At 35.6% G+C, this 26,674-nt stretch overlaps 3 protein-coding genes across 7 annotated transcripts; all 3 read left to right on the forward strand.

The window, feature by feature from the left end:
• Nucleotides 1–4,561: 4,561 nt before the first annotated feature.
• LOC132055583 (serine carboxypeptidase-like 45) lies at nt 4,562–8,574 on the forward strand. Its single transcript, XM_059447482.1, has 10 exons — nt 4,562–5,027; nt 5,117–5,218; nt 5,327–5,422; nt 5,734–5,826; nt 5,936–6,015; nt 6,173–6,454; nt 6,543–6,667; nt 7,285–7,377; nt 7,483–7,600; nt 7,850–8,574. The coding sequence occupies exons 1-10, from the start codon at nt 4,775–4,777 to the stop codon at nt 7,997–7,999; spliced, it is 1,392 nt and encodes a 463-aa protein (XP_059303465.1). The 5' UTR covers nt 4,562–4,774; the 3' UTR covers nt 8,000–8,574.
• An 853-nt stretch (nt 8,575–9,427) lies between these two features.
• LOC132055582 (dual specificity protein phosphatase PHS1) lies at nt 9,428–18,668 on the forward strand. Of its 5 annotated transcripts, XM_059447479.1 has the most exons (11): nt 9,749–10,066; nt 10,322–10,455; nt 11,490–11,841; nt 11,964–12,168; nt 12,576–12,752; nt 12,847–13,007; nt 13,909–14,995; nt 16,307–16,453; nt 16,548–16,775; nt 17,238–17,395; nt 17,692–18,668. In XM_059447479.1, exons 4-11 carry the CDS (start codon nt 12,091–12,093, stop codon nt 18,050–18,052), a joined length of 2,397 nt encoding a protein of 798 aa, XP_059303462.1. In that variant the 5' UTR covers nt 9,749–10,066; nt 10,322–10,455; nt 11,490–11,841; nt 11,964–12,090; the 3' UTR covers nt 18,053–18,668. The 5 variants fall into 5 exon arrangements, with proteins under 5 accessions (XP_059303461.1, XP_059303460.1, XP_059303462.1 ...); XM_059447478.1 differs by lacking the exons at nt 9,749–10,066; nt 11,490–11,841 and adding an exon at nt 9,428–9,715; XM_059447477.1 differs by lacking the exon at nt 11,490–11,841 and having other exon boundaries at nt 9,748–10,066.
• Nucleotides 18,669–21,666: 2,998 nt separating this feature from the next.
• Nucleotides 21,667–26,644, forward strand: LOC132055584 (ATP-dependent Clp protease ATP-binding subunit ClpA homolog CD4A, chloroplastic). Its single transcript, XM_059447484.1, has 9 exons — nt 21,667–22,267; nt 22,474–22,589; nt 22,716–22,838; nt 22,918–23,103; nt 23,848–24,063; nt 24,245–24,462; nt 24,760–24,835; nt 24,924–25,013; nt 25,212–26,644. Exons 1-9 carry the CDS (start codon nt 21,685–21,687, stop codon nt 26,391–26,393), a joined length of 2,790 nt encoding a protein of 929 aa, XP_059303467.1. The 5' UTR covers nt 21,667–21,684; the 3' UTR covers nt 26,394–26,644.
• Nucleotides 26,645–26,674: the final 30 nt, after the last annotated feature.

Here is a 26,674-nt window from a genome sequence, read left to right on the forward strand (position 1 = left end):
AATACACTATTTTTTAATGTATTTGTTTGTATAGATTTGATTAAATTATGAAAAAAAAAGGGAAAAAATTATTTGAAATACATTCACTTTTCAAAAACACAAAAAAACAAAAAAAGAAATACATAAAAAAAAAAAAATTAATAAAAAAAAAAAGCCAAATATCTTGGAAAAAAATCGACATACGTCAATCGATTATAGCAAAAAAAATATATCAAACTAATTTAATAATGTAAAGGCTAAAATAGTGTTTTTTTACTTTGTTCTCAAAGCAACAAAAGACACTATTTTGTCAAAATATAGCTACAAAATGGTAATATTTAAAAGGGTAGGCCGATTAAAACCGAGGGAGTCCACTATCAGCTATTTTGGTGCTTTAAGTTTGTCATAAGTTAACAAAATGCACTATGAGGGTTGGTTAAAAATAGTCCTTAAGTACTCACTTTTACCGAAAAATTAATAAGTCGTATAAAAATAAATACTTCCATCGTAGTGATTCTTTTGAAAAAAAAAAAAATTTGCACATTTTTACCTCGAAATATCTTGGAAAAAAATCGACGTCCGTTGCAAAAACCTACAAACTTGATAATGTTTTCAAAAAAAAACAATAAAAAATTAAAAAAAATAGTGTTCGAAAATCGATTTTATCCATCGCACATTTTTTCCGTCCATCGTTTTTTCGCTTATTTGTAGCAGTGACAATTTTGGTAGTTTCTGCTATTTATAATTTACTTACGTCGGTTTTGTCTCGAGGTATTTGGCCTTTTCTTTAGTAATGTGTACCTCTAAATGTGAGTTCTCGCTAATTTTTTCCTTTTTTTCCATAGTTCTCGTCAAATCTAACAAACAGAGTTCGATAAATATTTTGTCGGAGGCTAAAAGTGTTAACTTTTGGCGAACTTATAGGACCAAAGCTGTTAAGTTCATACTTAAGGCATTATTTTTAACCAACCCTCATAGTTAAGGGACCATTTTTGTTAACTTACGGTAAACTTAAAGGATCAAAATTATTAAGTGCATAGTTAAGGGACTATTTTGAACCTACTCTCATAGTTAAGGGACCATTTATGTCCTTTTCTCAGTCATACCATCTAGACGGAGTTTCTAAGCTTACCAACTTTTCGCTTCTCATTGCACTGAACGTAGGTTAATGAATATGATTTAAGAATTTAAATTATACACACCGATAGTGTACTAGTATTTTTGGCCCTACTATTGTAATTTAACATCTGATTACCTATTTCGTCTTTCACGTTATTAATTTTATTTATTACATATAATTTTTTAAGTTGATCTAACAGTGTCAATAATTTTTTATATATCTGAGTGTATTAAGTTAAAGCGGAATGATAATCCATAATTTGGTTACCCGCCCAACACTGATGCATTGACCTTAATAAGTCAACAAGATTAGGTGCACTATATTTCTTAAGTTAGTTGAGGAAGGTTAGAGTTTGAAAATGGCCAAAAAAGGGCCAAAAAGTGTCTTTGACTTATGTTCAAATGTCTTTGACTTATGTTCAGGTGTAAAGGGTTAATACTTAACAGCTAATTTCCGAGTGGATTTATCACAAGGTCTCAAATCTTTCAAATTGTTCTTTTTTTATTTCTGGGAGAGTGGGGGTGATGGCGTTGTTCTTAAAGAGAGAGGGGTAGAGCTGTATGGTCTGAATGAGATTCAATTGAATTATTTTCGTTGAAAAATTATCTTGTATGTATATGTAGAAGTAGTTTTTTAATATAAAATTATTGAATCTTCTTAACTTAAAACATGATAATGCAGTTCAGCGGTAAAAATGGCTCCACAATTGCTGCTTCTTGTAAGGCCCATTTGGACATGGTTTGAAACCTGGTTTCAATACAATTTGAATATTTTAAGTTGTATTTTCTTTTATAGATATAAAAATCCTACAAATTATGAAAATTATCAAAACATTCTCAATTCTTATACAATCATACCAAATGAGCAAATCATAGCTTTATAACAAAATTAGACACTACTAGAAGGCTTTTCTAAAAATGCAAATATCAATTAATTAAACTTTACTTCAATAAAATCGAAAATTTAACATGAATAGTAATGTAACTACTATTTAATATAATCTTCTCACATAACTTAAAGGTTGATAGACATAAATAAAAGTTGGTGGAAATTAATGAGATTGGTAAATGATTGATGGGCGTATTTGTTAAAATTATTTACCAACTTATGGGTCTTTATTTTTTACAAAATATCAACTTATGGGTTAAATTTTGTATTTAAAAAAGTTAAAACCATGGTTTCAAACCCCAGATCATGCTTTTTTGATGATTTGGGTTCAAAATGATTTCAAATCAAATTAAAACCACGTATTAAAAATTGATGGCCAAATACTGCGATTTGAAATTATGATTCGAAAATTAATATGGCCAAACGCCTACTAAGTTTTATCTTAGTTGTGGGCCTGTAGCACACTCACACCTTTTGAATTCTTTCTTAAAAATTCTAGATTGGACCATGAGGGGCCTTGAGTATAATGACGGAGCCACATTGACCGAAAGATAGATAGTTGAATAATTTTGTTGAAAAATTATATTATGTACATAGAATACTTTGATAAAATTTCTAACTTCGCCACTGTCTGAGGCTGCCATAGATAAACGGTCCAAGCTTAGATGTCTATCTGTCTCTGCTTGCCATAGATAAACGGTCGAAGCTTAGATGTCTATCTGTCTCTGCTTTTGGGAGTTATGCTAGTGGGAAAAGGGAATGATTTAAGTAAATGCAACTTTTGTAAAGGTTCCTTCTGTAATTCTCAGAAAAATGGGCATGGGGGGACCCTGGTTTAGAAGCTATAATGGGGTTCTTGTGAATGTGTGTGAAAAGTGAATTGAAAAATCATTGTACTTTTTGATACTTCATTATTATAAGAAAACACTATAATCCCTTCAACCTAATACGTACATAGAGAAAATGTTTTTAGACTCTGCTGTATTTGATTTGAAGTACATGCCATTATCCACTTTTATATTCATTCAACAAGATTCTAATCTTAGTGAACCACATCTCATTTTCCCTTGTTTTATTTAAAAATTAATAGCTAAAAACCTCCCTAACCTATCACGTTTTTGTAGGTTTCATACTTAAATTATGTCTTACCGTTACCCTTTGAACTATATTTTTCAAGGGTTAAAATCTCCTGCCTTAACAGACGGCAAAGTGTTTGTTAACACCTATTTAGAGGCGCGTCGTAGATAAAATGTGTTTCTACTACCCCTCAAATTTTGTTATGATTTTTTAGTTTGGAAAGATATCTGAGTTAACAACAAAAGTGGTGCTAGTTTTTAATATCCAAGTACATAAATGAAAAGACTCAAGTTCTTGCAAGAAAGTGATGATTCTGTCATGCTCTTTACTTGAAGATGAAGCTAAATACATTTTTTACACCTCTGAAGACACCATAATTCTTAGTCATTTTTTACACATTTAGTGAGACATGGTAAGTATTCTCGTAAAGCTACTTTCAAGAAAGAAACATGCCTTTCCTCTGTTTTAGCTACCTGCCCAACAACGTGACCTACTATGTGCTGGTTTTTAACTTTGTACTCATTGTCTTGGAAACCTAAAATCTATATCTCTCTCCGTTTCAATTGATATAATTTGTCTGACTGAATACAAAGTTTAAAAAAGAACAAAGATTTTTAAAATTTATCATCTTAATATTATTATAACATTTTTTTTAATTATAAAAAATTTCTTATTAAGGATAGAATGAGAAGTTTAAATGAAATTATTTCTAAATTTTAAAAAGGAATCATTTTTTATTAGACGGACTAACTAAAACGAAATAAGGAGTACTTCCTGTTGGTGAAAATACAATATAATAACTCCAACATTTCCTTCCATTTTGAACCATTTTTTTTTTTTAAAAGGACCTTGATTATATAATCATAATAGTATGTCATTAAAAGTGAAATAAGAAGTTTAAAATTAAAAGAAAAAAAAGTCTCATTTTCTTAGAATGGACAAATATAATGTCATATAAAATGATAGGAAGGAATATTAACAAGACTGTAAATTCTGAGTAATAGTAATTCGGAGTTTTCAGTGAGGTGGGAGTGGCAAGCACATAGAAACCAATTTCTCCCTCTTTGCTGAGTGCTGACACAAGACAAGGCCCATGTAGGCAATGTGGGGCCACCACCTAATTAAAAGAATTCCTCCTCTGGTCATTTTGGTCTCTTGTACATGTCTCTCTCTGATCATATATTTCCATGCTCACATTACTTATAGACAAGAAATGATAAAACTTTTATTATGATATTGATATGTTGGATTAGGCATGCTATTTCTTTAATTCCCCTCACTTACCAGCCCATGACTTTCTGTCCAGCAGTGAAGCCGAAGCTAGAATTTTAACTTTATGAGTTTTAAATTATTAAAATTTACAATTTATTAAAAATTTTGATAAATTATTTATACATATTAAGTGAAATTTTAAATACAACTATAAAATTTGAGTTAAAATTATTGATTTCTATCAAAATTTGAAGTGGTGGTGGAGCTAGAATAGAGTTTACGTGTTTGGCAGAACCCGTAATTTTGATTCAAACCTTATACTTAACTGAAAATATTCATGAAATACGTACAATTACTGATTTAGAACTTAATAACTTAAAAAAATTAAAATCACTAAATATAAGTTTCAAATCTCGCCTTGTCTGGATACACTATATCTATATAGCTCTTCTCTTTCAGTACCTTGAGTCTCAATCTCTTCTTCTTCTTTTCTTCCTTATGGATTTGCAGATTTCAAAAGCAATGGCTATGGCTATTTTTCTCTCTCTTCTTTATGCTTTTGTAGGAATTGTGTCTGCATTGCCTCATCCAGACAAGATCATTAAATTGCCTGGACAACCTCAAGTGGGGTTTCAACAGTTTTCAGGATATGTTACTGTAGATGATAAGAAGCAAAGATCTCTCTTTTACTACTTTGTTGAAGCTGAAACAGATCCAGCTTCAAAGCCTTTAGTTTTGTGGTTGAATGGAGGTACACAATTTGGAAACAAAAATGTTTGATTTCAAGGCATTCTTGTTTATGGGCTAACTTTTTTGAGTATTTGCATTTTTTTTTTGTAGGACCTGGATGTTCTTCACTTGGGGTTGGTGCATTTTCTGAACACGGGCCGTTTAGACCACGAGGACAAGTTCTTGTTAAGAATGAACACAGCTGGAACAAAGGTGGATTTTATTTTATTCAAGAAAAAATTCCTCTTTTTTCCCTCTGGTAAATACATAGTTCTGATCAGAAGTAAAAAATGATTTTTTTTTTTCTTGAAATATTTGCAGAGGCAAACATGTTGTATTTGGAGAGTCCAATTGGAGTTGGATTCTCTTATTCTGCTAATACTTCTTCATATGAGACAGTAAATGATGAAGTAACAGGTATTTTTGCCACTCCAGAAGTATTAATTCAACATGCATTTCACGTTGATTGGTTCATTTCCAAAAGCTTGTTCCTTTTTATCTTTTCTTTTTTCCTTTTATGATGAGCATGTGATTGCTGATCTTGAGTAATATGATAAGTATTTCTTAATGGAAATTAAAAGCACCTTTTCATTTAGCTTTAATGTGATTCTTGAATCTTTCTGATTTTTTAATTCTTGTATTTTGTCCTAATTGAACTTTGCCTGTGTGAATTTTAATATATGCCTCTGTTGCATTCTAAAGCTGTTATCTTTTTTTGTATTCTTAAGCCAGGGATAATGTTGTATTCTTGCTACGCTGGTTCCATAAATTCCCACAGTATAGCAAAAGCAATTTGTTTTTAACTGGTGAAAGTTATGCAGGTAGGATTATTCCTCAAAAGAGCCATAGATGGAAAATTATTTGTCATTTTTATTTCTTTTGTTCTTGGTTAATCACAAATTGGCTTGTTTTTTTATTTTTTTATTATAGGACATTATATACCTCAACTAGCAAAGCTCATGATGGCATTTAACAAGAAACAGAAGCTGTTCAATCTAAAAGGAGTTGCAGTAAGTTTTATCCAAAAGTTTCAAAATATGTTGCAGATCTTAATTATTTCTTTATTGCTTTTATGCATTGTGTTTGCAATTACATGTCATCAAGAAATTTAAAAAGAAAAGTTCTGTTTAATCCCATTTGTTATTTTCTTTTTCTGTTTTGTTGCAGCTAGGAAATCCGGTTCTGGAATTCGCTACTGACTTTAATTCGAGGGCAGAATACTTCTGGTCTCATGGTCTAATATCAGAACCTACATACAGAACGTTTAGTTCTGGTTGTAATTATTCTCGATATGTTAGTGAGTACTACAGGGACTCTGTATCACCAATTTGTTCGAGAGTTATGAGACTAGTTAGTAGAGAAACCAGTAAGTTTGTGGACAAGTATGATATTACCCTTGATGTCTGTATTTCCTCTGTGCTCTCCCAATCCAAGATTATAAGTCCCCAAGTAAGTCTACTTTCTCCCGTTATTTGTTAGGCTTCTTTCGTGTTCTTATCCGATTAAATTGACTATCTAAAGTGATACTAATTACCAGGAAAACGCCGAGAAGTTAGATGTATGTGTGGAAGATGAAGTTGTCAATTACTTGAACCGAAAAGATGTGAGAAGGGCCCTTCATGCCGAGCTTGTTGGAGTGCGCAGATGGGCTGTTTGCAGCAGGTAAGCATTCTTGCTTTGCTAAAACGGTCAATACCCGAATGGCGTAGTGACAAAAGAAATATTTACACAGTCAGGTCATAAGTTAAGCAGTAACCTGGAAAAATGGTAACTAAATCGCTACCATATTAGTGTATAGAACGTAAATTGGTAGCAGAATATGAAGTGTATCATTCCACTGGCTCCAACTTATCTGGGATATTAACAGTTTGCAAGTTTACAACTCGCTAAGTAACAGATATTTCTAATTGCACCTTCAGAAACCAGACAAATGACTATGTTTCTTTCTCAGCACATGAACGCCAGAAAATCAGGGGATCTTTACAGTGTATAGCCGCTCCCCATAATAATAGCCGAAAATGTATATCTTTTGTATGTTAATGTATATATACATATTTTATACATAACTAATGTATTTTTGTATATTTGGCTAGCGGTTGTAATTATTTTGGCGAGCGGCCAAATGTGTGACTTCCCCAAAAAATCAATATATTTCATGCAAAATAATGTACTCTTTTAGGAAGTTCATGCCAATGCTTTAATTTCTGTAGTTGCTTCTTCAAGGGATTAACTTATTATGTTATGATCAATCAATAAACATCCTATCATTGCTTCCACAGCGTTCTGGACTATCAACTGCTTGACATAGAGATACCAACCATCTCCATAATAGGAATGCTTGTCAAAGAAAGAATTCCAGTCTTAATATACAGGTACATATGCAGCCACATTTGATGTGCCTTCATGCACTTAATTCCTCATCTGATCAGCTTGCATTTCGTTCGACATCTAACACTCTTAAAAATCTTTACAAACAGTGGTGATCAAGATTCTGTTGTTCCACTGATTGGAAGCCGAGAAACTGTTCATCAACTAGCAAGCCAGATGCGGCTGAACACAACTGTCCCCTATAGAGTTTGGTTTGCAGGACAGCAGGTAACAATTTAACGTGCATTAGAAGGTTACTCGTATTATTTTTCAGGTTACTAATTCTACTTGTTATGGATAATATCATGCAACTACAAAAAAGAAAAAATGTATAGAACTTGTTATGGATAATATCATGCAACTAAAAAAAAAAAAAAACTCTTTAATCGGGTCCAATTTGCGAAAAAAGACAGATTATTTTAAGACTACTTTTGAGGCAAAAGGTCATTTCCTTTTTGTTTTTTTTGGCTGTGTTAGGTTGGTGGATGGACACATGTTTATGACAATATGCTCTCCTTTGCAACCATTAGAGGTGCTTCACATGAGGCTCCTTTCTCACAGCCAGAGAGATCACTTGTGCTGTTCAAGTCATTTCTTCAAGGCAGGCCACTCCCTGAAGTTTTCTGATCACATGCCAAATTGTAAATAGCTCTGTCACCACTCACTATTAAATGTCAAAGGATCTTTTTTTTTTCTTTTTTTTTTTTGGATTTTGCTCTTTCCTTTTTTCTTTGTTCGAAAGATGAAAAGAATGAAGAAGATAAGAATCAAGTGTTAATCCTCAGACAGTGAAAAGAAGAATGAGAAGTGATTGCTGGAGACTGGAAGAACACAAAACGAAAATGTGTCTCTCAATGGGAGTTCATGCATGGAAGATTAAAGATGAAGAAAATACTAAAAGATGAGTTTTTTTCTTCTTCATAGTTTAGATACATCTAGATGAGTGCAAATGTAGAGTATTTGAAACTTTTATTGGAAACAAAAGATTCCATGACTAAACATTTGATCTTTTGGGAAGTAGTTTATATTGATGTGTAGGGCCTAGGCATCAAAAGATTTGGTGTTAGATTGTTGTTTTACTTGAAAACTTGATGAAGAAATTCATTAACTATTATTTCTTTAGTTTACATTTGACAGACTTAGCAAGTGAAGTTTAAAAAGTCTTTGTATTAAAAGCCATATTCCAACTTCCATTTTCTTCCCATTATTCTAATTTGTATACCAACTTAATACAAGTTATGAATATTGATGCTACTTAACAAGTCATTATTGGAAAGATTGTTTCAATATTTTGAAACAATGAATTATAATTAGTTTGAGTTCTTTAAACTTCAAAATGGTTTATTAATGAACATTGAACTTTGAAATGAACTTACAAATTTATGTTAGATAATTGTTGATTTTTCTAAGTTCACTCTTGTTATGTGAGTAAATTTTGATATTCTAAAACCCAGGAATCTATTCAAGGGCTTAATCTTATGACAAACACTAATCCTTAAAAGGAGTTGATACTTTGGGAAAAAAGAGAAGCAATCTTTGAGGCAATTTTCTCGAAAACAATTGTGAAACTTAAATGGTGAAATCAAGAATAATAAAAAAGAGGACCTTCTTTTATCTGGTTTAGCCGTCCATTTTTTGGTATTACTAGCTCGACTAATGCGAGGTCACAACGTATTAAGGAAAGACACTCCTGCTAGGAATTTTTCATTCTCAAAACTCAAACTCGAAATCTTGATTAATTGAATCCATCCACTCTACCATGTATATTAATGTTAACGAACAACTTTTTGAATTCTATTAGTTGAGCTTCAAAGTTTACTTATGTATCTCTAAGTTTAAAGAAAATGTGAAGCTCACATTTACACGTTTTTTATCGTAATTTGATACTAAAAAGACTCTCGAATATATAGATCAAACACAAACAACTTCTGTAATACTAATGAAATGCTTTTGTTCAATTTTGCTTAACAAAATGTATTTCTCAAAATAAGCAGATGTTAGAAATTTAATCAAATAAGTTAGTTACAATTGGCGGGAGAAAAGAAATACATGGCTGAACCTTACATACAAAACAAGTACAGGGAGTCTGTCCAAAATTCGCATTAACATAAAACAGTCGCGTGAGTGTGTCATCATCACTGTCGCCTATAAAAAAGGAAGCGCCCAAAAACCGACCCAAACTGAGTTTCGATCTCAAATCTCCATGAAAAGCGCTCTCTGCTAAACGTACCGTATTCTCTTTCTCTCAACGACCCCAAAAAAAGCGGCAAATTTCTATTTGCTTTTTCAAACAGAAGTAAAGCAATGGCCAATGAGAATCAAACAGATATGTACTCCCTTCAGGCACGCTCTCTCTTTCCTTCACATTGTTACTTTTTCTATTCAAATCAATAACACCCCATGTCCCTTTTTTTCCTTTTTCATAATAAAAAAAGAAAAGAAATAATACTGCCCGTATAGGATATAGGCATAGCACATGAATAATCATTATGAGGTTTTAGTTTTAGTACTGTACTTGCTGTATGTGTGTGTAGTGAATTATATAGATCTAGGTTCTTGATTTCTATTGCTTATTATAGGGATCTTATTATAAGTGGGAAAGAACTTATGTATATGCAGAGAGAAGAACAGAAAGACTTTGATCTGGGATCTGACGAGCCTGAGGCCCCGTTGCCCCTCACTGTCACTTCTCGGGTCAGTTTCATTCTTGAAGTCTTATTCCTCAATGTGTATTAGTATCTGTTGCTACATTTGTTTAGTATCTTGCTGTCTTGCCGTCTTTGATTGCACTTCTTTTGAACCGAGGGTGGAAACAACCTCTTTACCCCCACAAAGGTAGGGGTAAGGTCTATGTTTGGTATTACACTGGGTATATTGTTGTTATCATTTTTGAAGTTCTATTGAGTAATGGGATTGGATAATTGAAGGGTGGACAATTGATATTTGCAGGTGCTGTATATGTTGGGGGATATCACGGCGGGACCGGCGTATCGGTTCGCCCAATGGCTTGAGCTGGTCCGTAAGCGCAGCAGCAAGTACCGCTCTTCAGGTTTCCCTAGACGAGCTGATAGCATGCCATTAAGGTACCTCCCTTGTTTATACCATGCCTTATTAATCATAACGTGATATAACCTCATTAGTGGTTACCAATGCTCCTTTAGATTGATGCTTACTCAAGCTATTAGTCCAACTATTGTGTATTGGGCAGCACTAGTGGCGGGGCCACATGTATCCAAGGGGTGTCAAAGAAAACTGACACCCCTTCGCTGCAAAATTACACTGTGAAGATAGGTACAAAGACATTTTTGTGTCCATATACAATGTGTTGAATCCCCTTGATTTCTATGTATGTGTGAAAGAGTCACTTATCAGCCATTCAAGGGATGGGTGATCTCCTTATATGGAGTTGGATAATCCTCCCTTGATGAGCTAGCGCTTTTGGGGTTGAGTTAGGCCCAAGGTCCATTTCTTTAACAGTATGTTTACTTTTTCATATTTTGACACTTCTTGATAAAATCCTAGTTTCGCCACTAAGAAACACAACTTTGAGAGTTGGGTTTGGATGGTATCGACGCACACATATTCCCCACAGTCCTCTGCAAAAGAAAAAGCATTAAATGGGATTTGAGATTAGTGACTTTGGTTCTTTTAACCTGATTTGAGTTGTCTTGAAATTCACTGTTATACTGTACTCGAGTTTATTCTGCCAAGAGCTATGACTAATTTATAGACCACAATTTGCCAGTTGGGCTTTTAGATTTTTATCTTCGGTCCGTGGTGGCAAGGCGAAAGTTATTACTACATCTGTTTCATTCTATATGGTGGTGTTTAACTTGTCACGGAGTTTAAGAAAGAAAGAAAAAAAGTCTTTTGATATATAATGCAAAGATATATAACATGCCCAAATCAAAGTCCCCATAGTATTGTGTTGTCTACAGATGCCACTTCAATTCCTGAAGAGCCATGTCGTAAGGACTAAATTAGAATGTTAAAGAATTTTCAAAATATAGAAATGTGTTATTCTTTTTGGAATTGGCAAAAAGGAAAGAGTGCCTAATGAAATGAAGGAAGTTGTAAGTTGGCATTCTCATGTTCTGTTTCTAATTTCTATACATAGGACTTGGAGCAGAAGAAAAGATCTCCTATCTGTCTTTCATCTTCTTCTTCACAAGGAAATCAAGTGAAAATAAGTACCTATGTTCGGTAGAAGCTATTTTCTCCAGTGTTAGCGGCTAAAATGCTTCAAGTTGAGGGATGAAGTGTCTTTTGCATGCAAGTCTGGAGTCATGTTGACACTTCCTTAAAAAATGGAAGAATGGGAACTGTGGTTTCCCTTTCACTATTGAGATTAAATGAGTGACACATGTTCTAACTTCTAACACACCTTTGTTTCAAGAAAAATTTCAAACTTTCTGATGAGAGCAAAGTCTTAGCTGCTGTTGTGGGCCCATATTCTTAAAAGAATAATAGTAATTACTTTTCTATTCTTCTTTCTGTCTATTGTGTAAATAATTGCATGGACTCGTTGGGTTTTATAAACATATAAAGTACAAATACACCATAATGTAGCTCCAGTATAATTCCCGTTCAGTGCAGAGGAGTCGAGTCTTGATCAGGTTGATCCTCTACCATCTGAGAAAACAACAGAAGTAAGTTTATGGGAGAGACTTGGCAAAGCGGCGGTTTTGGACATTGAATCAAGCACCTTTTCATGGAACATGCTGTCCTCTCTTCACCACACGGAGCACAGTAGTAGTACCGAACAGTCTGAGGAAGACCCTAATAAAGCATTAGAGGTATTTCAGTTTTGATATTATGTTTCCTCAGTACCTGATTGTCTGAAAAAGATTTAGAATTGACTGAAACAAGTACAGTATGACCCTTACTTATCCAAAATAAAAATTAGTAGCATTATCCTTAGTTATTTAACTCTTTTTTTCTTTTCAAGTTTTTTTAACTTTTATCTTACCAAGGAAGTTCATGATTTTGATAATCATATGCATCATTTTCAACTGAACATACTTTCTGGTATGAGAGGGAATGTAAGAAAGTAATGAACTTATGTTATAAAATCACCTTTTATATTTATTGTAAACAACAAAGTGGCGAAGGGAAAGTCAACTACACATTCTGCGCACACTTTGAGCATTTTCCATTATTGCTGTGTTCTTAACATTTTTTTGCTCATGTCCACTGAACACAGGTGACTGTAAATTCTGGAGGTGTTGTGTTTTTTGCGCTATTTAATGAACCTGAAAATGATGATGCTTCTCCAAAAGAAGCTGCAGCTGTTATAAAGATATCCTCTTCAAGGATGGCAACACAATCAGAACGTCTGGGCTATGAATTTGCAAAGTGGCTAGGTGTCCAAACTCCACAAGTCGTTCCTTCTCACTTTCATTATAATTGTTTATATGTTTTATTAGTGAGATTTTGTATGTCATATCATTAACTAATGTATCCAAATATTGCAGGCCAGGGTTATTCATAACTGTAGTCCAGAGTGGCTACAGATCAAGGAAGCTGCAGAAAAAGCAAAAGAGACAGCAATTTCAGAAGGTGACGAGATTGTGGAAATGACGTGTTCAGAACTTCTGGAAGCTCTTGAGCTAAGCCGGTGCCTTACGTTAATGAAGTGTGTATGCAACTTGATCTTTTTGTGGAGCGTTATAGCACATTTGCATTAATTACCCTGTTTCTTAAAATCTCTTTGCTGGTGGATTGGTGCCTGAGAAGGATTGTAATTTAGATGAACGCAATTTGAAAATATGAGAATATAATCAAGAGGCTGTTACTTACTATGGGAAGCAAATTTATTTGATCGATAATTTTTGCTCTTTTTAGGTTGTAAATCTTATCAAATTAGGCTTCGCTTAGAAAGCATAAGCCAAAACGAGGAGCTGTTGCTGGATCAGGCAATCTTTTCTCTCAGCTACTGCCTTCTTGTGGAATGAGAACCAACTCTTTTCTTCATTCTTGTATTTGTATGTATGGTCTACCAGTGTATGACAACAACATGCCCAATGTAATACCACAAGTGGGGTCTGGGGAGGGTAAGATGTACGCAGATCTTACCCCTACCTTTGTGGGGTAGAGAGGCTGTTTCCAATAGACCCTCGGCTCAAAGGAAGTCTACCAATGTATGGTGATGCATAAATCATGTTCATGTGATGCATGCGCATATGTGTTTTTTAACTGTTTGGCTTGATATATTACTAAAAAAAATAATGTCGAATATTTAATTTGATGATTATGAAAACAAACTATAAAAGGAAATAGTTAAAGATGAGGGAGCCAAAAGTAGGAAAGTGGAGTGAAAGACCAAGTTAGATAACCTACAGTTTTGGCGCTTCGTTAGTACCACATATAATATGACAAATTTTTGGGGAACTAGGACAGTAACCACTTTGGGAAGTCCTTGTGTTACCTTTTCCCTTTACTATCATTAAAGAAATTGTTTTTGGTCTAAGGAAATGTTATATGATGCTAGATTTATATGTTGATACTTTCATTGGCTTTATGACTTGCTATTTCAGCTACATCCACGGGTCCCCTCTATTGGAGAGCTCAAATGCATTTGATTCACGAGAAGCAGGAGAAAGGACTGCAGCAGCTCTAGGTAGGGTTTTGATGTTGGATCTTGTCATAAGAAATGAAGATCGACTTCCATGTCGCCATCTGAGATGGCGTGGAAACCCTGCAAACTTATTGTTGGCTGATAAAGTGAATTCTGCAAACTTGGATGCACTAGCGGCAGCATTTGATTCTGCAATTGATCGATATAGGCCGAGAGTGATTCGGGCACTTCAGAAAGAAAGAAGAGCTAATTCTGTAGATAGCAGAATAAGCACTCCTAACCCCGGATTAATATCACAGAGTTCTGACCTTTCTGACATCACAGAATCTCCAAAATCCTGCAATCTGAATGCAAGTCAAACTTCAAATGAGTCAACGTGTCCAGATTTTCACATTGTAGCAATAGACTCTGGGGTTCCGCGAAAACCGCCTGCTGGAAAGCGTGCAAATGATCAAGAAAATTATCCTAAGCTTGTTGAGCTCCTTATTAACAGTCCTGAGTATGCATCGAAATTATTATACGAGATTACAGGAGGAAAATTAGGATCTCCTCCAGAGCCTTCTGATGCAACGAACAACAATCAGGCAGCTGACTTTGCTTCAATCGGGCATGAATTTCGGATTGGATTTCGAGCAGCTCTGCGTGACTTGCAGGGATTTCATATATTCCTTCTCACCCTTCATCAGAAACTGGATAGTGTCTTTCGAGTATTTCTTGGTGTTATTAACAGAGCTTCTGCTGGCGATCTTGAGAAAGAAGACATGGTAATTCCTGAGTCGCCTTCACTATCTGCTGGTTTTGTCGGGCATTGCCCTTCAACACCAAGCAAAGAACGCGCACCAAGTGATATATATTTGGATTCAAATGAATCAGACTGTCAGAGAACAGCTCCTAGACCTTCATCTTCTGGATGCAGAGATAGTTTGGATTCTATGATTTCTCCAAATTCACGCGATAGCCAAGGAAAGTGCTATAAGGGCAGTGGTGAACCACTTAGTAGTATCCGTTTCACATCAAAACTCCGTGACTTTCACAAATTTGCTAAGGTTTGTGATGTACATTAAAAATTTCTCTTGACAAAGCACTAATTACGACTTTACTCCAGCAAGAAAGCTAAAAGATGTTGATAAGCTTATTCAGTGGTTTTCCAAATTTAGACAAGAAATTCTTTTTCCCCGTTTCCCGGTATTCAATTATGTGATGGTTTATAATATTCCTTTGGGTACTAAATCTAGAGTATTACTCCCTCCTGTCCCAATTTATGTGGCACCATTTGTAGGGAACGGAGTTTAAGAATGAAAGGAAGACTTTTGAAACTTGTGGTCTAAAGTAAGCCATACATATTTGTGTTGCTACAAATCATTTCATTAAGGGTAAACAAGAATTTTAAAGTTAAGGTGTTTCTAATTATAGAAAAGTAATATTCTTTTTGTGGGACAGACTAAAAAGGAAAGGGTGTCACATAAATTGACACAGATGTCACATAAATTGGGACAAAGGGAGTAGTATTTAAGTATTTATTATACGTATTGTCTGATTAGTCCAAAGAGACTTACTTTGGTGCCAGAGGATGTGTGGCAAGTTCCCTATCAACAGAGGAAAAGGACGGTTTTTGTTCTAAGTTGGGTGATTCATGAAAGGGTAGTTTGATTAGCTTCTCTTGATAGTACATGATTTTCTGTGACTAAACTTTTTAATTACTACAGTTGCTTTCCATAAATATTAAGATGTGTATTTGCATATGAAATATGCTAGGTATCACTACATCTTTTCAGTTATGACTTAAGAATTTTATTTGTCTCTTGGCACAAAATTTTTTCATATCCTGGTTAATGTTTCTTTACTGCCATTGGTTGTGGCATGACTTTTTTATACTGTTCTGGAGATTTCTTTCTAATAAAAGAAAACCCTGTTGGAGTACCACCTTTGTGGGTTTAAGGGTCCTTGGTCTCCTTATATGGCCTTGGGTAATCCTCCCCTCATAATCTAGCTTTAAGGGTTGAGTTAGGCCCAAGGTCCATTTCTTTAACATCCCCTATGAGGGGAGGTGGAATGCCTCCCGGACTAATTGACCGGTCCTGGACCGAGAGGGGGGTGGAAATACCCCGGTTCATGAATGTGCGTGCTCCAGACCGGACCGTGGAACCTCGGATAAAGAATTTCCGGATCTGGGCGTGAGGGGGGTGATGAATGGAATACCACATCGACGGATGAGAACCCTGGGCTCCTTATATGGCTTGGGCAATCCTCCTCCCTCTAGCTTTTGGGGTGAGAGTTAGGCCCAAGGCCTAATTTAACAAACCCTAAGTCTTGAGCAAGCTCCTCTCAATTACTGGCATTTTGCGTCTCTTTTTCAGGTAGATGCAGAACTAAACAAAGAATTGGAGCAATGGAATGAGATGCTTAAAAGTGATGCAATTAAATTGTGCCAGGAAAACAATTTCAATACAGGTTTCTTTGAAGGAAGTGATAGTAATTATGTGGTCGATGCTTATGAGCTGAAGGTACTAGACTTATACTCAGCATGTCTCTTAAGACACTTGGTACCCGAGTAATTTATCTTTGTTGTAATCCTTTTCCAAATTCTGCAACTTATAGGTCAGGCTTGAGCACATTCTGGAGAGGATATCATTGATTTCTGATGCTGCAAATACAGAAAAACCATCTGCAATCTCAGGCAGCCTGTTTATCGGTGGCGCACTTGCTGCTAGATCTGTGTACACACTGCAACATTTAGGAATCACACATATTTTATGTCTGTGTGCAAATGAAACTGGGCAGTCAGATTCCCAGTTTCCTGATTTGTTCGAATATAAAAACTTTTCTGTAAGTGCTCGAATCTCCCTCTAAGCCTTCTTGCTTTTGCTGGATTAATATTTTTTAGGCCTATTTTTTATGCTGGCTTTAAATTTTATGATAAGCCTTTGTGTTTGATACAGCTCTGAAAACTTCAATCTTTCAGTCTCCTTAGCGTGAAAGTGCTAGAATTCTCCCAATTTTTCTGAGTCTTCATCGTGTGGCTATACTATAAAATAATTATCCTAAAATCTTCGAATTTAGACGCAGGAGGAAGTAGTTTTTTCTTAAAATGAGTCGACTGTGCAAGCTACAAATCGAAAAAAGTTTCTTACTGATGTTTTTGTTTTAGCAACTGAAGTAATTGGTTGTTTGTGGCATTTATTTTATTTTCTCAGAAATTCTTAACCGTCCTTGGATGCTCTCCTACTCTTATATATGTTATATAGTAACAATGGGTTGCATGTCTGTTGACTTTTCATGTATGGGCAGATATGTGACGATGAAGATTCTAACATCAGTGCTCTCTTTGAAGAAGCACATGATTTTATCGACCATGTTGAAGAAAACGGTGGGAAGGTTCTGGTTCATTGCTTTGAAGGGAGAAGCAGGAGTGCTACAGTTGTTCTTGCTTATTTAATGCTCAGGAAGTAAGTTCAGAATGATATCATGAATGGCTTATCAATTAACTTACATAATGTGAAGCTGAATTTCAAACAAATTGATACTCCTATTAGCTGACTTGCTTATTATTCAAGAAGATAGGCCAGTCCCAGTCTCAAAACTTAGTAGTATTCTGCATAGAAAGTTCTCTAGTAGACTTGTTATAATTTTTAGAAGCAATTAGACACGTTGCCTATTAGAACCGGGCGAGTAGATTAGTGATGCTATTTGTTTTCCGGGAATCATGCAAGAAATTTCATAATGGAAAGATTATATGCTGCAGGAAGTTTACTTTGTTGAAGGCATGGAATACACTGAGACGAGTTCATCGCCGAGCCCAACCTAATGATGGCTTTGCAAAGATTCTTTTGGACTTAGATCGCAAGTTGCATGGTAAGGTATCTATGGAATGGCAACAGCGGAAGCCAATCATGAAGGTTTGCCCCATCTGTGGAAAGAACGCTGGCTTGAGCAGCAGTTCACTGAAGCTTCATTTGCAGAAAGCACACAAGAAACTATCATCTGGTAGTGTCGACAGTGCTATGAACATGGAAATACAGAAGGCCTTAGATGCACTCAAAATTAGTCGAGGTGGAAGTGTCAGCCCTACGCAGAGACAATCTTCCATGATTGAAGAATTATAATCCTGACTTTAATAGTGTGCTGCTGGCCTGACCAACCTCACACGGGAATTGGTCATTGTAGATGTGGAGCATGAAGCTCAAAGTCTTTCCCATGATTATGTACTAACAAAATCAGGCAAACAAAATAAAACATGTAAGTTTCGCGTGCTGGCTTAATTTGTAAACATGCACAAGCAGAGGCGTAAGAGTTTTAAGGATCCTCCCTCTGTAGTTGTATTCTCGCAGTAATTTTAGGAAGTTAGAAATCTTTAACCTTTCCAGCCAAAGAAAGGGTAAAAGAAATGTCTGTTAGCTTGTCTAAGCCATGGTAGACAGAATTATGAGGTATCTATACTGGTGGAATAGTCGAGGTGCGTGTAAGTTGGTCTCAACACCGCCAATATATATAGAAAAAATGTTTGTTTAGCCATGCGACTTTATTATGGGCGTCATATAGTGTTTTGGCTTGAGGTTGATTTCTTATTTTGACACATTTGTTGTTGGTACTAGTTTTGGTCTTGGACAATGTAGAAGCATGGATTGTTTTTAGCATTTGTAGTCGCCAATTCTTACATTTTAAACTTCTTGTTGGCTTCCCGTTACGTAAAGCAAATGAAGATCTTGTACTTCTTTTACTTTTCCCGTTTTCATTTGTATTTCTAACTTCCACGCAACTAATTTATTTGTGTCTGACTATTAAAATGCAAAAGCCATTCAACCATGTGTTTACTATATTTGTTTTTATTCTTCTTTTCTAGACAAAAGAAAGAAAAAGAAAGGAGGAAAGCGTGGGTGACGTGAACAACAAGGGCTTGAATCACAAACTAAAAAACAAAACAAAGGTTAATGTCCGTCCAAATAAGCACGATTTTTTTTTTTGCCAAATATTGCTTAAAATGAGAGGACCTACTTGTTCCAAGTTTCCCAATCTAAAAGTCTTTTTCAATAAATCAGGAAATTGTCCCCAAAAAAAAAAAAAGAAAGAAAAAAATCTTCCAAGTCCATTACAATGCGATGAATAGGATTTTTTGAATGATTTTTTTATACTGATTTTGCTCCTTAACACATTGATTGTGAATACCAATGATTAAACAATTACAATAGTTCGAGTTACTATATATGTGGATAAATTTGACCATGAATGAAGTTTGAGAAGAAAAATAAGACTTTCAGATCGTGTAATCTTAAATATAATGTGTACTAAAACGTTTTTAAAATTTGTAATCATAAATATGATACATGAGATGTTGGAATTATAACAAATTGAAATAAAGAGGAAAACAAAAATTGAGATCAGCCAGCAGACACGTCAACAACAACAAGAGTGGGGGCCATATATTCTTTTCCTTTGACGGGCGACTTGGCCAGTAAGATTAAGTAATCAAAACTAACGGCTGAGATTTGCATAGGCGATTTCAACGAAGAAGAAGAAAGGTGACGATACGAAGAAGAGAGATTTTTTTGTTGTGTAACGACGGTGCACAAGTGGTCAATGGAGTAGCGTATGCAAAAACACAATCCTAGAGACTACCAGCCAATTTGGATGTAATTATAACTTAAGACTTTACTTATGTTTAGAGAGTGTTGGATTGGCTTTTTAAAAGTAGCTTATTAGCTAAAAGTCATAAGTTGTGAATACTCAATTTTTGACTTATTTTTGTATTTTTCTTGCCTAAAAATAAGTGTTTTTAAGCACTTTTTATCTTTATCAAACACGATAAAAACTAGAAAAGAGCTTAAAAGCCAATAAGCACTAGAATAAGCTAATCCAAACACCCTCTTAGCCTCTCTGTCTCATTTTAAGTGTTTTGACTTAATACAAAGTTTAAAAAATAAAAATAGACTTTTGAATTTTATAGTTCTAAATTAAAGATGTAGGTAATATATTAAAATATATTCAGTTATAAACTTTCCATGTAGGATATTTAAATATTCAATTTTTTAAATATAGAAAGAGACATTTTTATTGGAACCGGCCAAAAAAAAAAAAATAAGACAAATCAATTGAAACGGAGGGAGTATTATTTTGACTAAAAAATAAATACTTAAAAGTATCTTCATGATCTTACACAAACACTACAAAATACTTAACTGCTACTCCTCCGTCCTAAAAAGATTGCCCTTCTTTTTTTTTAAGTTTATTTTAAAAAGATTATCTCCTTTCTATATTTAAAAATAATTTAACTTTATGAAATGATTTACAGCCACATAAATATCTAAGAGTTATTTTGAATTACATATTTTAAAAGTTTTTTTTTACTTTTTAAATTTTGTGTCAAGTCAAAAATAGATAATCTTTTTGTGACGGAGGGAGTATTTTATAACGCCTAAAATAAGCCAGCCAATCCAAAGAGGCTCTAGAGAGTAGGTACAGAGAGAGAGAGAGAGAGAGCTCTTTTATATATACATCCACAATTATATCTCAATCTGTATTAGCTATACACGGCCGACCTTTTGGTCTCTATATTTCTTTTCCCTTTCTTCTTCTCTTTATCTATTTTTCAAACTTTCAGAAGCTTTTGGGTCTTTTTTATTATTGAGGTGAGCTTTTCCTTGACCTACTGAATAATTGTATGTACATATTTATTGGTGAATGAGAGATTGGTATTAGGGTTCTTTTCAAGATTTGGTTTTGGGTGTGTTGAATGCTTGAGTTAGGTGTTTAATACATTTTAGTACCTCCACCCCTTTATTTCTTGTGTTGAAATTCAAGCATTAGTTGCTCAACAAAGCGATAAAAATTGAAACTTTGGAGCTCATTTTTTAATTTTGAGTTGTTCTGAGCTGTTTGTTCTGCTATTTTGGCTTATTTTGATGATTTTACCTTACCAATTCGTAAAGATGAGTCTTTGGCTTGTACTTGTTTGTAATATTTTCTTTGAAAGCTTAGGAGCTTAATGTGGTTACTATTTTATCGTTTGGTGTTGTTGTGGATTCTGAGCTCGTCTCTCAGGTTGCTACTTTGAAAGGGGTATGATGTAGCTCACCATGTTTAGATTTTTAATTAAGCACTTGATGTGGTTTTGGTTGACTTCTTGTGGTCTTAGAATTTACTCATAAGTGTTTAAAGCCACTTGGTCTTTTGGGATGTAGAATGAAACTGGAATTTTTTAAGGGCATGGGTTGTTTTACTAATTTGTGTTATATCCTAGAGTTTTAGCTTATATAATCTGATTGGAACCAAGTTAACCTATACAAAATTGACATACAGCTTTTGATGTTTCGCGATTATGCTAGTTTAGAAATTAAAGTCCTTGCAGCTCAGCTGCATAATCATGGAAAAACAGTTGCCACTCAGTGGCTGCATAGTTTTCCAGGTCTTGAGACTTTATTATTTATTTACTTATGGAGTAATTTATGATGACATTTGAATTTAGTTTTAAGCTTGTGCCCTAGTTGTATGTTACTCGAGTATCTTGTGAAATTGGCAACATGCATTTGCAGAGTTTTTGAAGTTTGGCATTCCCATAATGATCCTATTTCTCTACATTATGTCACTTAAAAAAAGTAACCTTCAATGGTTATTGGTTAAAGATGGTTTTGTTGATGTCGCCTAATTATGAATTCATTTTTACTGTATCCTTATTCTGTTATGTAATATGAACCTTGGTATTTTGCCAAATGCCACTAGTGATCTTTTCTGATATGCTATCATGTCACATTGCAGGTCCATCATGGCTAGAGCTTTAGTTCACTCAACAAACATCCCATCTTCAGTTGCCCGGGCTGGACAATTCAATGGATCCGGGAAAAAACAAAGAACTGTTAGAATGCTATGTGATGTAAAATCTCATTCCTTAAGGCTGAACAGTTTTTCAGGACTGCGAGGGTGCAATGCAATAGATACCATACTTGTAAAATCTGGACAAACTCTCCATTCAAAAGTGGCAGCTGCTACTTCTTTCAGACGGCCAAGAGGGTGCCGATTTGTGCCAAAAGCAATGTTTGAGCGCTTTACCGAGAAAGCAATAAAAGTTATTATGCTTGCACAAGAAGAGGCCAGACGACTAGGTCACAACTTTGTTGGCACAGAGCAGATTTTGTTGGGTCTTATTGGTGAGGGAACTGGTATTGCTGCTAAGGTTCTTAAATCCATGGGAATTAATTTGAAAGATGCTCGTGTGGAGGTAGAGAAGATAATTGGAAGGGGTAGTGGATTTGTTGCTGTTGAGATTCCTTTTACTCCTCGTGCAAAGCGTGTTCTAGAACTCTCTCTGGAGGAAGCCCGCCAACTAGGTACCCCTATCTAATCATTTCAGTCTTTTGTGGGATTGTCGTATGGCATAAAAAAGATGTTCTCTTTGAGGTCTATTTTAATGTAGTTGTTATAGGCATGATTTTCAATGGTTACTTTTTTCTCTCTAGTCCTCTCCGTGCACAAACTTCATTGGATTCTGAAAATCATTTGGATGTTTTCTGTGTTGATTGGTTTCTTGATTCAGGGCATAACTACATTGGCTCGGAACACTTGCTACTTGGATTGCTGCGCGAAGGTGAAGGTGTGGCTGCCCGTGTTCTTGAAAACTTGGGTGCTGACCCCAGTAACATTCGCACACAGGCAAGTAACTTGTGCTTCCTTTGGGTACCTTCGTTTTTGTTTGGTACTTTTGATGGGGCTGAGGGTATTTAAATTGCTTGACTTCATTGTAATCGGTTTCTCTTTTTATTTTAAAAAAAAAAATAGGTCATACGGATGGTTGGTGAGAGTAATGAGGCTGTTGGTGCTAGTGTTGGAGGTGGAACTTCTGGCCAAAAGATGCCTACGTTGGAGGAGTATGGAACCAATTTGACAAAGTTAGCTGAAGAGGTAATTAGACAGATATTTGTCATAATGTGGTGATTGATTGGGTCTCCATTTATTTGATCCGGTCATATTGTATTTTCAGGGAAAACTAGATCCTGTAGTTGGAAGACAGGCTCAAATCGAGCGTGTCACTCAAATCTTGGGTCGGCGTACAAAAAACAACCCTTGTCTTATTGGAGAACCAGGTGTTGGAAAAACTGCTATTGCTGAAGGTCTAGCTCAAAGAATCGCTAATGGTGATGTCCCTGAAACAATAGAGGGAAAGAAGGTAAAGATGTTTATGATAACTTTGCAGAACATGATGTATTCTTGTGCTTTATTTTCTTTCTTTTTCAATTTTATGTCTGCTGTATGGCAGATCCAGAAGCTGCACTACATTCTTAGATAGAAAGGCTTCAAACAGCATTTGTATAGTGTCTTAGAATTGGTTTCTATAAAGTGGGTAATTTATTAAATTGGAAGTAAAAATCCCGCAGACAGATACACAAGAAGTATGTAAAGTAGGAAATGCCATATTGCTCTTCCCCATTTAACAACCCCACCCCCACCCCTCTCTCTCCTGGCCAAAAAATACATGATTCTAAAGTATCCAATTATCTGTCCGATCAATATTTTTTGTAGGTGTGCCAAAAATTTACAGAAACATGTGAATGTCCCGCTAACATGTACTTTCAAATTTCAACCTCCTTAAGCGCGCTTTACATCTTTCCTTAACACTGCTTTATGGACCCAGCTATAAAGCACTAAAGAAAAACAGGTTTTAGTTACCCTCCTACTCCATTTCTTAGTCTAACTAAAGTCATAGGGTAGATGAACCTATTTTTGTGAATTTTTCTTAGTCTAACTAAAGTCATAGGGTAGATGAACCTATTTTTGTGAATTTTTTGATCTGTATTTATTTCGATGTGGTATTTGCTTCTTTTTTGTCAAAAAAAAAAAAAAAAAGAAGAAGAAGAAAGATATAGATCCTTGTCATTATGTGGGTCTGTGACGTGCTATGGGTGATGATCAGGTCATAACACTTGATATGGGATTGCTTGTTGCTGGAACAAAATACCGTGGAGAGTTTGAGGAAAGACTGAAGAAACTAATGGAGGAAATTAAACAAAGTGATGAAATAATACTGTTTATTGATGAAGTGCATACATTGATTGGAGCTGGAGCTGCAGAGGGAGCAATTGATGCAGCAAACATCTTGAAACCTGCCCTGGCTAGAGGCGAGCTACAGGTTAGTTATCCTCCTTGACCTGTAGTATGTCCTTCCTTGGGAATTTCATCATGAACTATGAAAACTACTTTTAAATTTGGTGTTTGATCATTATCTTGATCTGAGCTCATCCTGGTAAAAGTACAAAGGAATTTCAAAAGTATATCTGTTAACATGACAAAATATTGGTTTTGCTTGACAGTGTATTGGAGCGACAACCCTGGATGAGTACAGAAAGCACATTGAGAAAGATCCTGCACTGGAGAGGAGGTTCCAGCCAGTTAAAGTCCCTGAACCTTCTGTGGACGAAACCATACAGATCTTGAGAGGGCTTCGGGAGAGGTATGAGATTCATCACAAGCTCCGTTACACTGATGAGGCAGTAGTCGCTGCTGCCCAACTTTCTCACCAGTACATCAGGTATTAATCATATTCTCCTTTTCCAAATTCTCTTCCAGCCTTGAGTAGTTGGTACATTTTGACTTTGGGATTTCATAACCAACTAATTTATTTTTCTCGGATGATTGATATATCCTTTCCAAAGAAAAAACTAGTAGAAGCTGATTTTTTTTTGTATCGGTGTCTGAATACGCCTATGCATATTTTATCTCCTGAAAATTTGCAAATTTATCTACACTCCAAAAAGAATTCTCTGAATTCCATAATTTATCTCAATTAAAGCATGAATATGTTTTAAGTTGAACCTTTTTTGGCCAGTGACCGCTTTCTGCCTGATAAAGCAATTGACTTGATTGATGAAGCTGGTTCCCGTGTTCGACTTCAGCATGCACAGGTATAGAGTACTCTCTTTATCTTACCCTGTCCTGTCTTTTTTTTTTTTGCTAATGGAGTCATGACCCGTTTTCCTGATACCCATCTAGCTCCCCGAGGAAGCAAGAGAGCTGGAGAAAGATCTTCGCCAGATTACGAAGGAGAAAAATGAAGCTGTCCGCGGTCAAGATTTTGAAAAGGTACCTCGTTTTGCTCTCAATCCTGTGCATAAAATTCTACCGAACTGGTTAATTTCTTATTGAAAGCATTGAGATGTTCAAGATATGCAATTTTTTAGTCCTCCTATATGATTTTGAATTGTAATTTGTCAGCCAATTCAACTAGCACACTACACATATGAGGAAAATTAATCTCTTACCTCTCTATGCATTGGACAGGCCGGGGAGTTGCGTGATAGAGAAATGGATCTTAAGGCACAGATCTCAGCCTTGATAGACAAAAACAAAGAGATGAGCAAGGCTGAATCTGAGGCTGGAGATGCAGGTCCCGTAGTGACAGAGGCAGATATTCAGCACATTGTCTCTTCCTGGACTGGCATCCCTGTAGAGAAGGTCTCAACTGATGAATCCGATCGCCTCCTAAAAATGGAAGAAACTCTTCATAACCGAGTCATTGGCCAGGATGAAGCTGTAAAATCCATTAGTCGTGCTATCAGACGTGCTCGTGTTGGACTGAAGAATCCCAACCGACCTATTGCCAGTTTCATCTTTTCTGGTCCAACTGGTGTTGGGAAATCAGAGCTGGCCAAGACTTTAGCAACTTACTACTTTGGTTCTGAAGAAGCAATGATTCGGCTTGATATGAGTGAGTTTATGGAGAGACACACAGTCTCTAAACTCATTGGTTCACCCCCTGGGTATGTTGGTTACACTGAAGGTGGTCAATTAACTGAAGCTGTCAGGCGTCGACCTTACACTGTTGTGCTCTTTGATGAGATTGAGAAGGCTCATCCTGATGTCTTCAACATGATGCTTCAAATTCTTGAAGATGGAAGATTGACGGACAGCAAGGGCAGAACTGTCGACTTCAAGAATACACTCCTCATCATGACATCTAATGTTGGAAGCAGTGTGATAGAGAAAGGAGGACGTCGTATAGGTTTTGATCTAGATTATGATGAGAAGGATAGTAGTTACAATCGCATCAAGAGCTTGGTGACTGAAGAGTTGAAACAGTACTTCAGGCCGGAGTTCTTGAACAGATTGGATGAGATGATTGTGTTCCGTCAGCTCACTAAGTTAGAGGTGAAGGAAATAGCTGATATCATGCTTAAGGAGGTTTTTGAGAGATTGAAAAATAAGGAGATAGAACTTCAAGTGACAGAGAGGTTTAGAGACAGGGTGGTTGAGGAAGGATACAACCCAAGCTATGGAGCAAGGCCGTTGAGGAGAGCTATTATGAGACTGCTGGAGGATAGCATGGCTGAGAAGATGCTTGCAGGTGAGATCAAAGAGGGTGATTCAGTAATTGTGGACGTGGATTCAGATGGAAATGTGACCGTCCTAAATGGCAGTAGTGGTGCTCCCTCAGATCCAGCTCCTGAGCCTATCCCTGTGTAGATTAATTCTACATTTAGCTCTGCAAATTTGTTGTTTGTGTAATGTTGCTTTCGTTTGTCTTGGCCTCCTGCGCTTATGAAGCAACTTGTGAGTAATTTTTTGGGGTGACGGGTGATGATATTCTGCCAATTTGGGAAAGCAGCATCCAGGATTGCACACTATACTTACTGGATTTCATTGAAATTGTAGTGACAGATTATGTAGAAGCATTTCTTCTAATTTATGGTAGGTGATAGTTGAATTTGTCATCATTTCCAGCACTTTTTTCATGCTGTCTTGTT

This window comes from Lycium ferocissimum, chromosome 5, assembly GCF_029784015.1.
Source record: "Lycium ferocissimum isolate CSIRO_LF1 chromosome 5, AGI_CSIRO_Lferr_CH_V1, whole genome shotgun sequence".
Taxonomy (NCBI): domain Eukaryota; kingdom Viridiplantae; phylum Streptophyta; class Magnoliopsida; order Solanales; family Solanaceae; genus Lycium; species Lycium ferocissimum.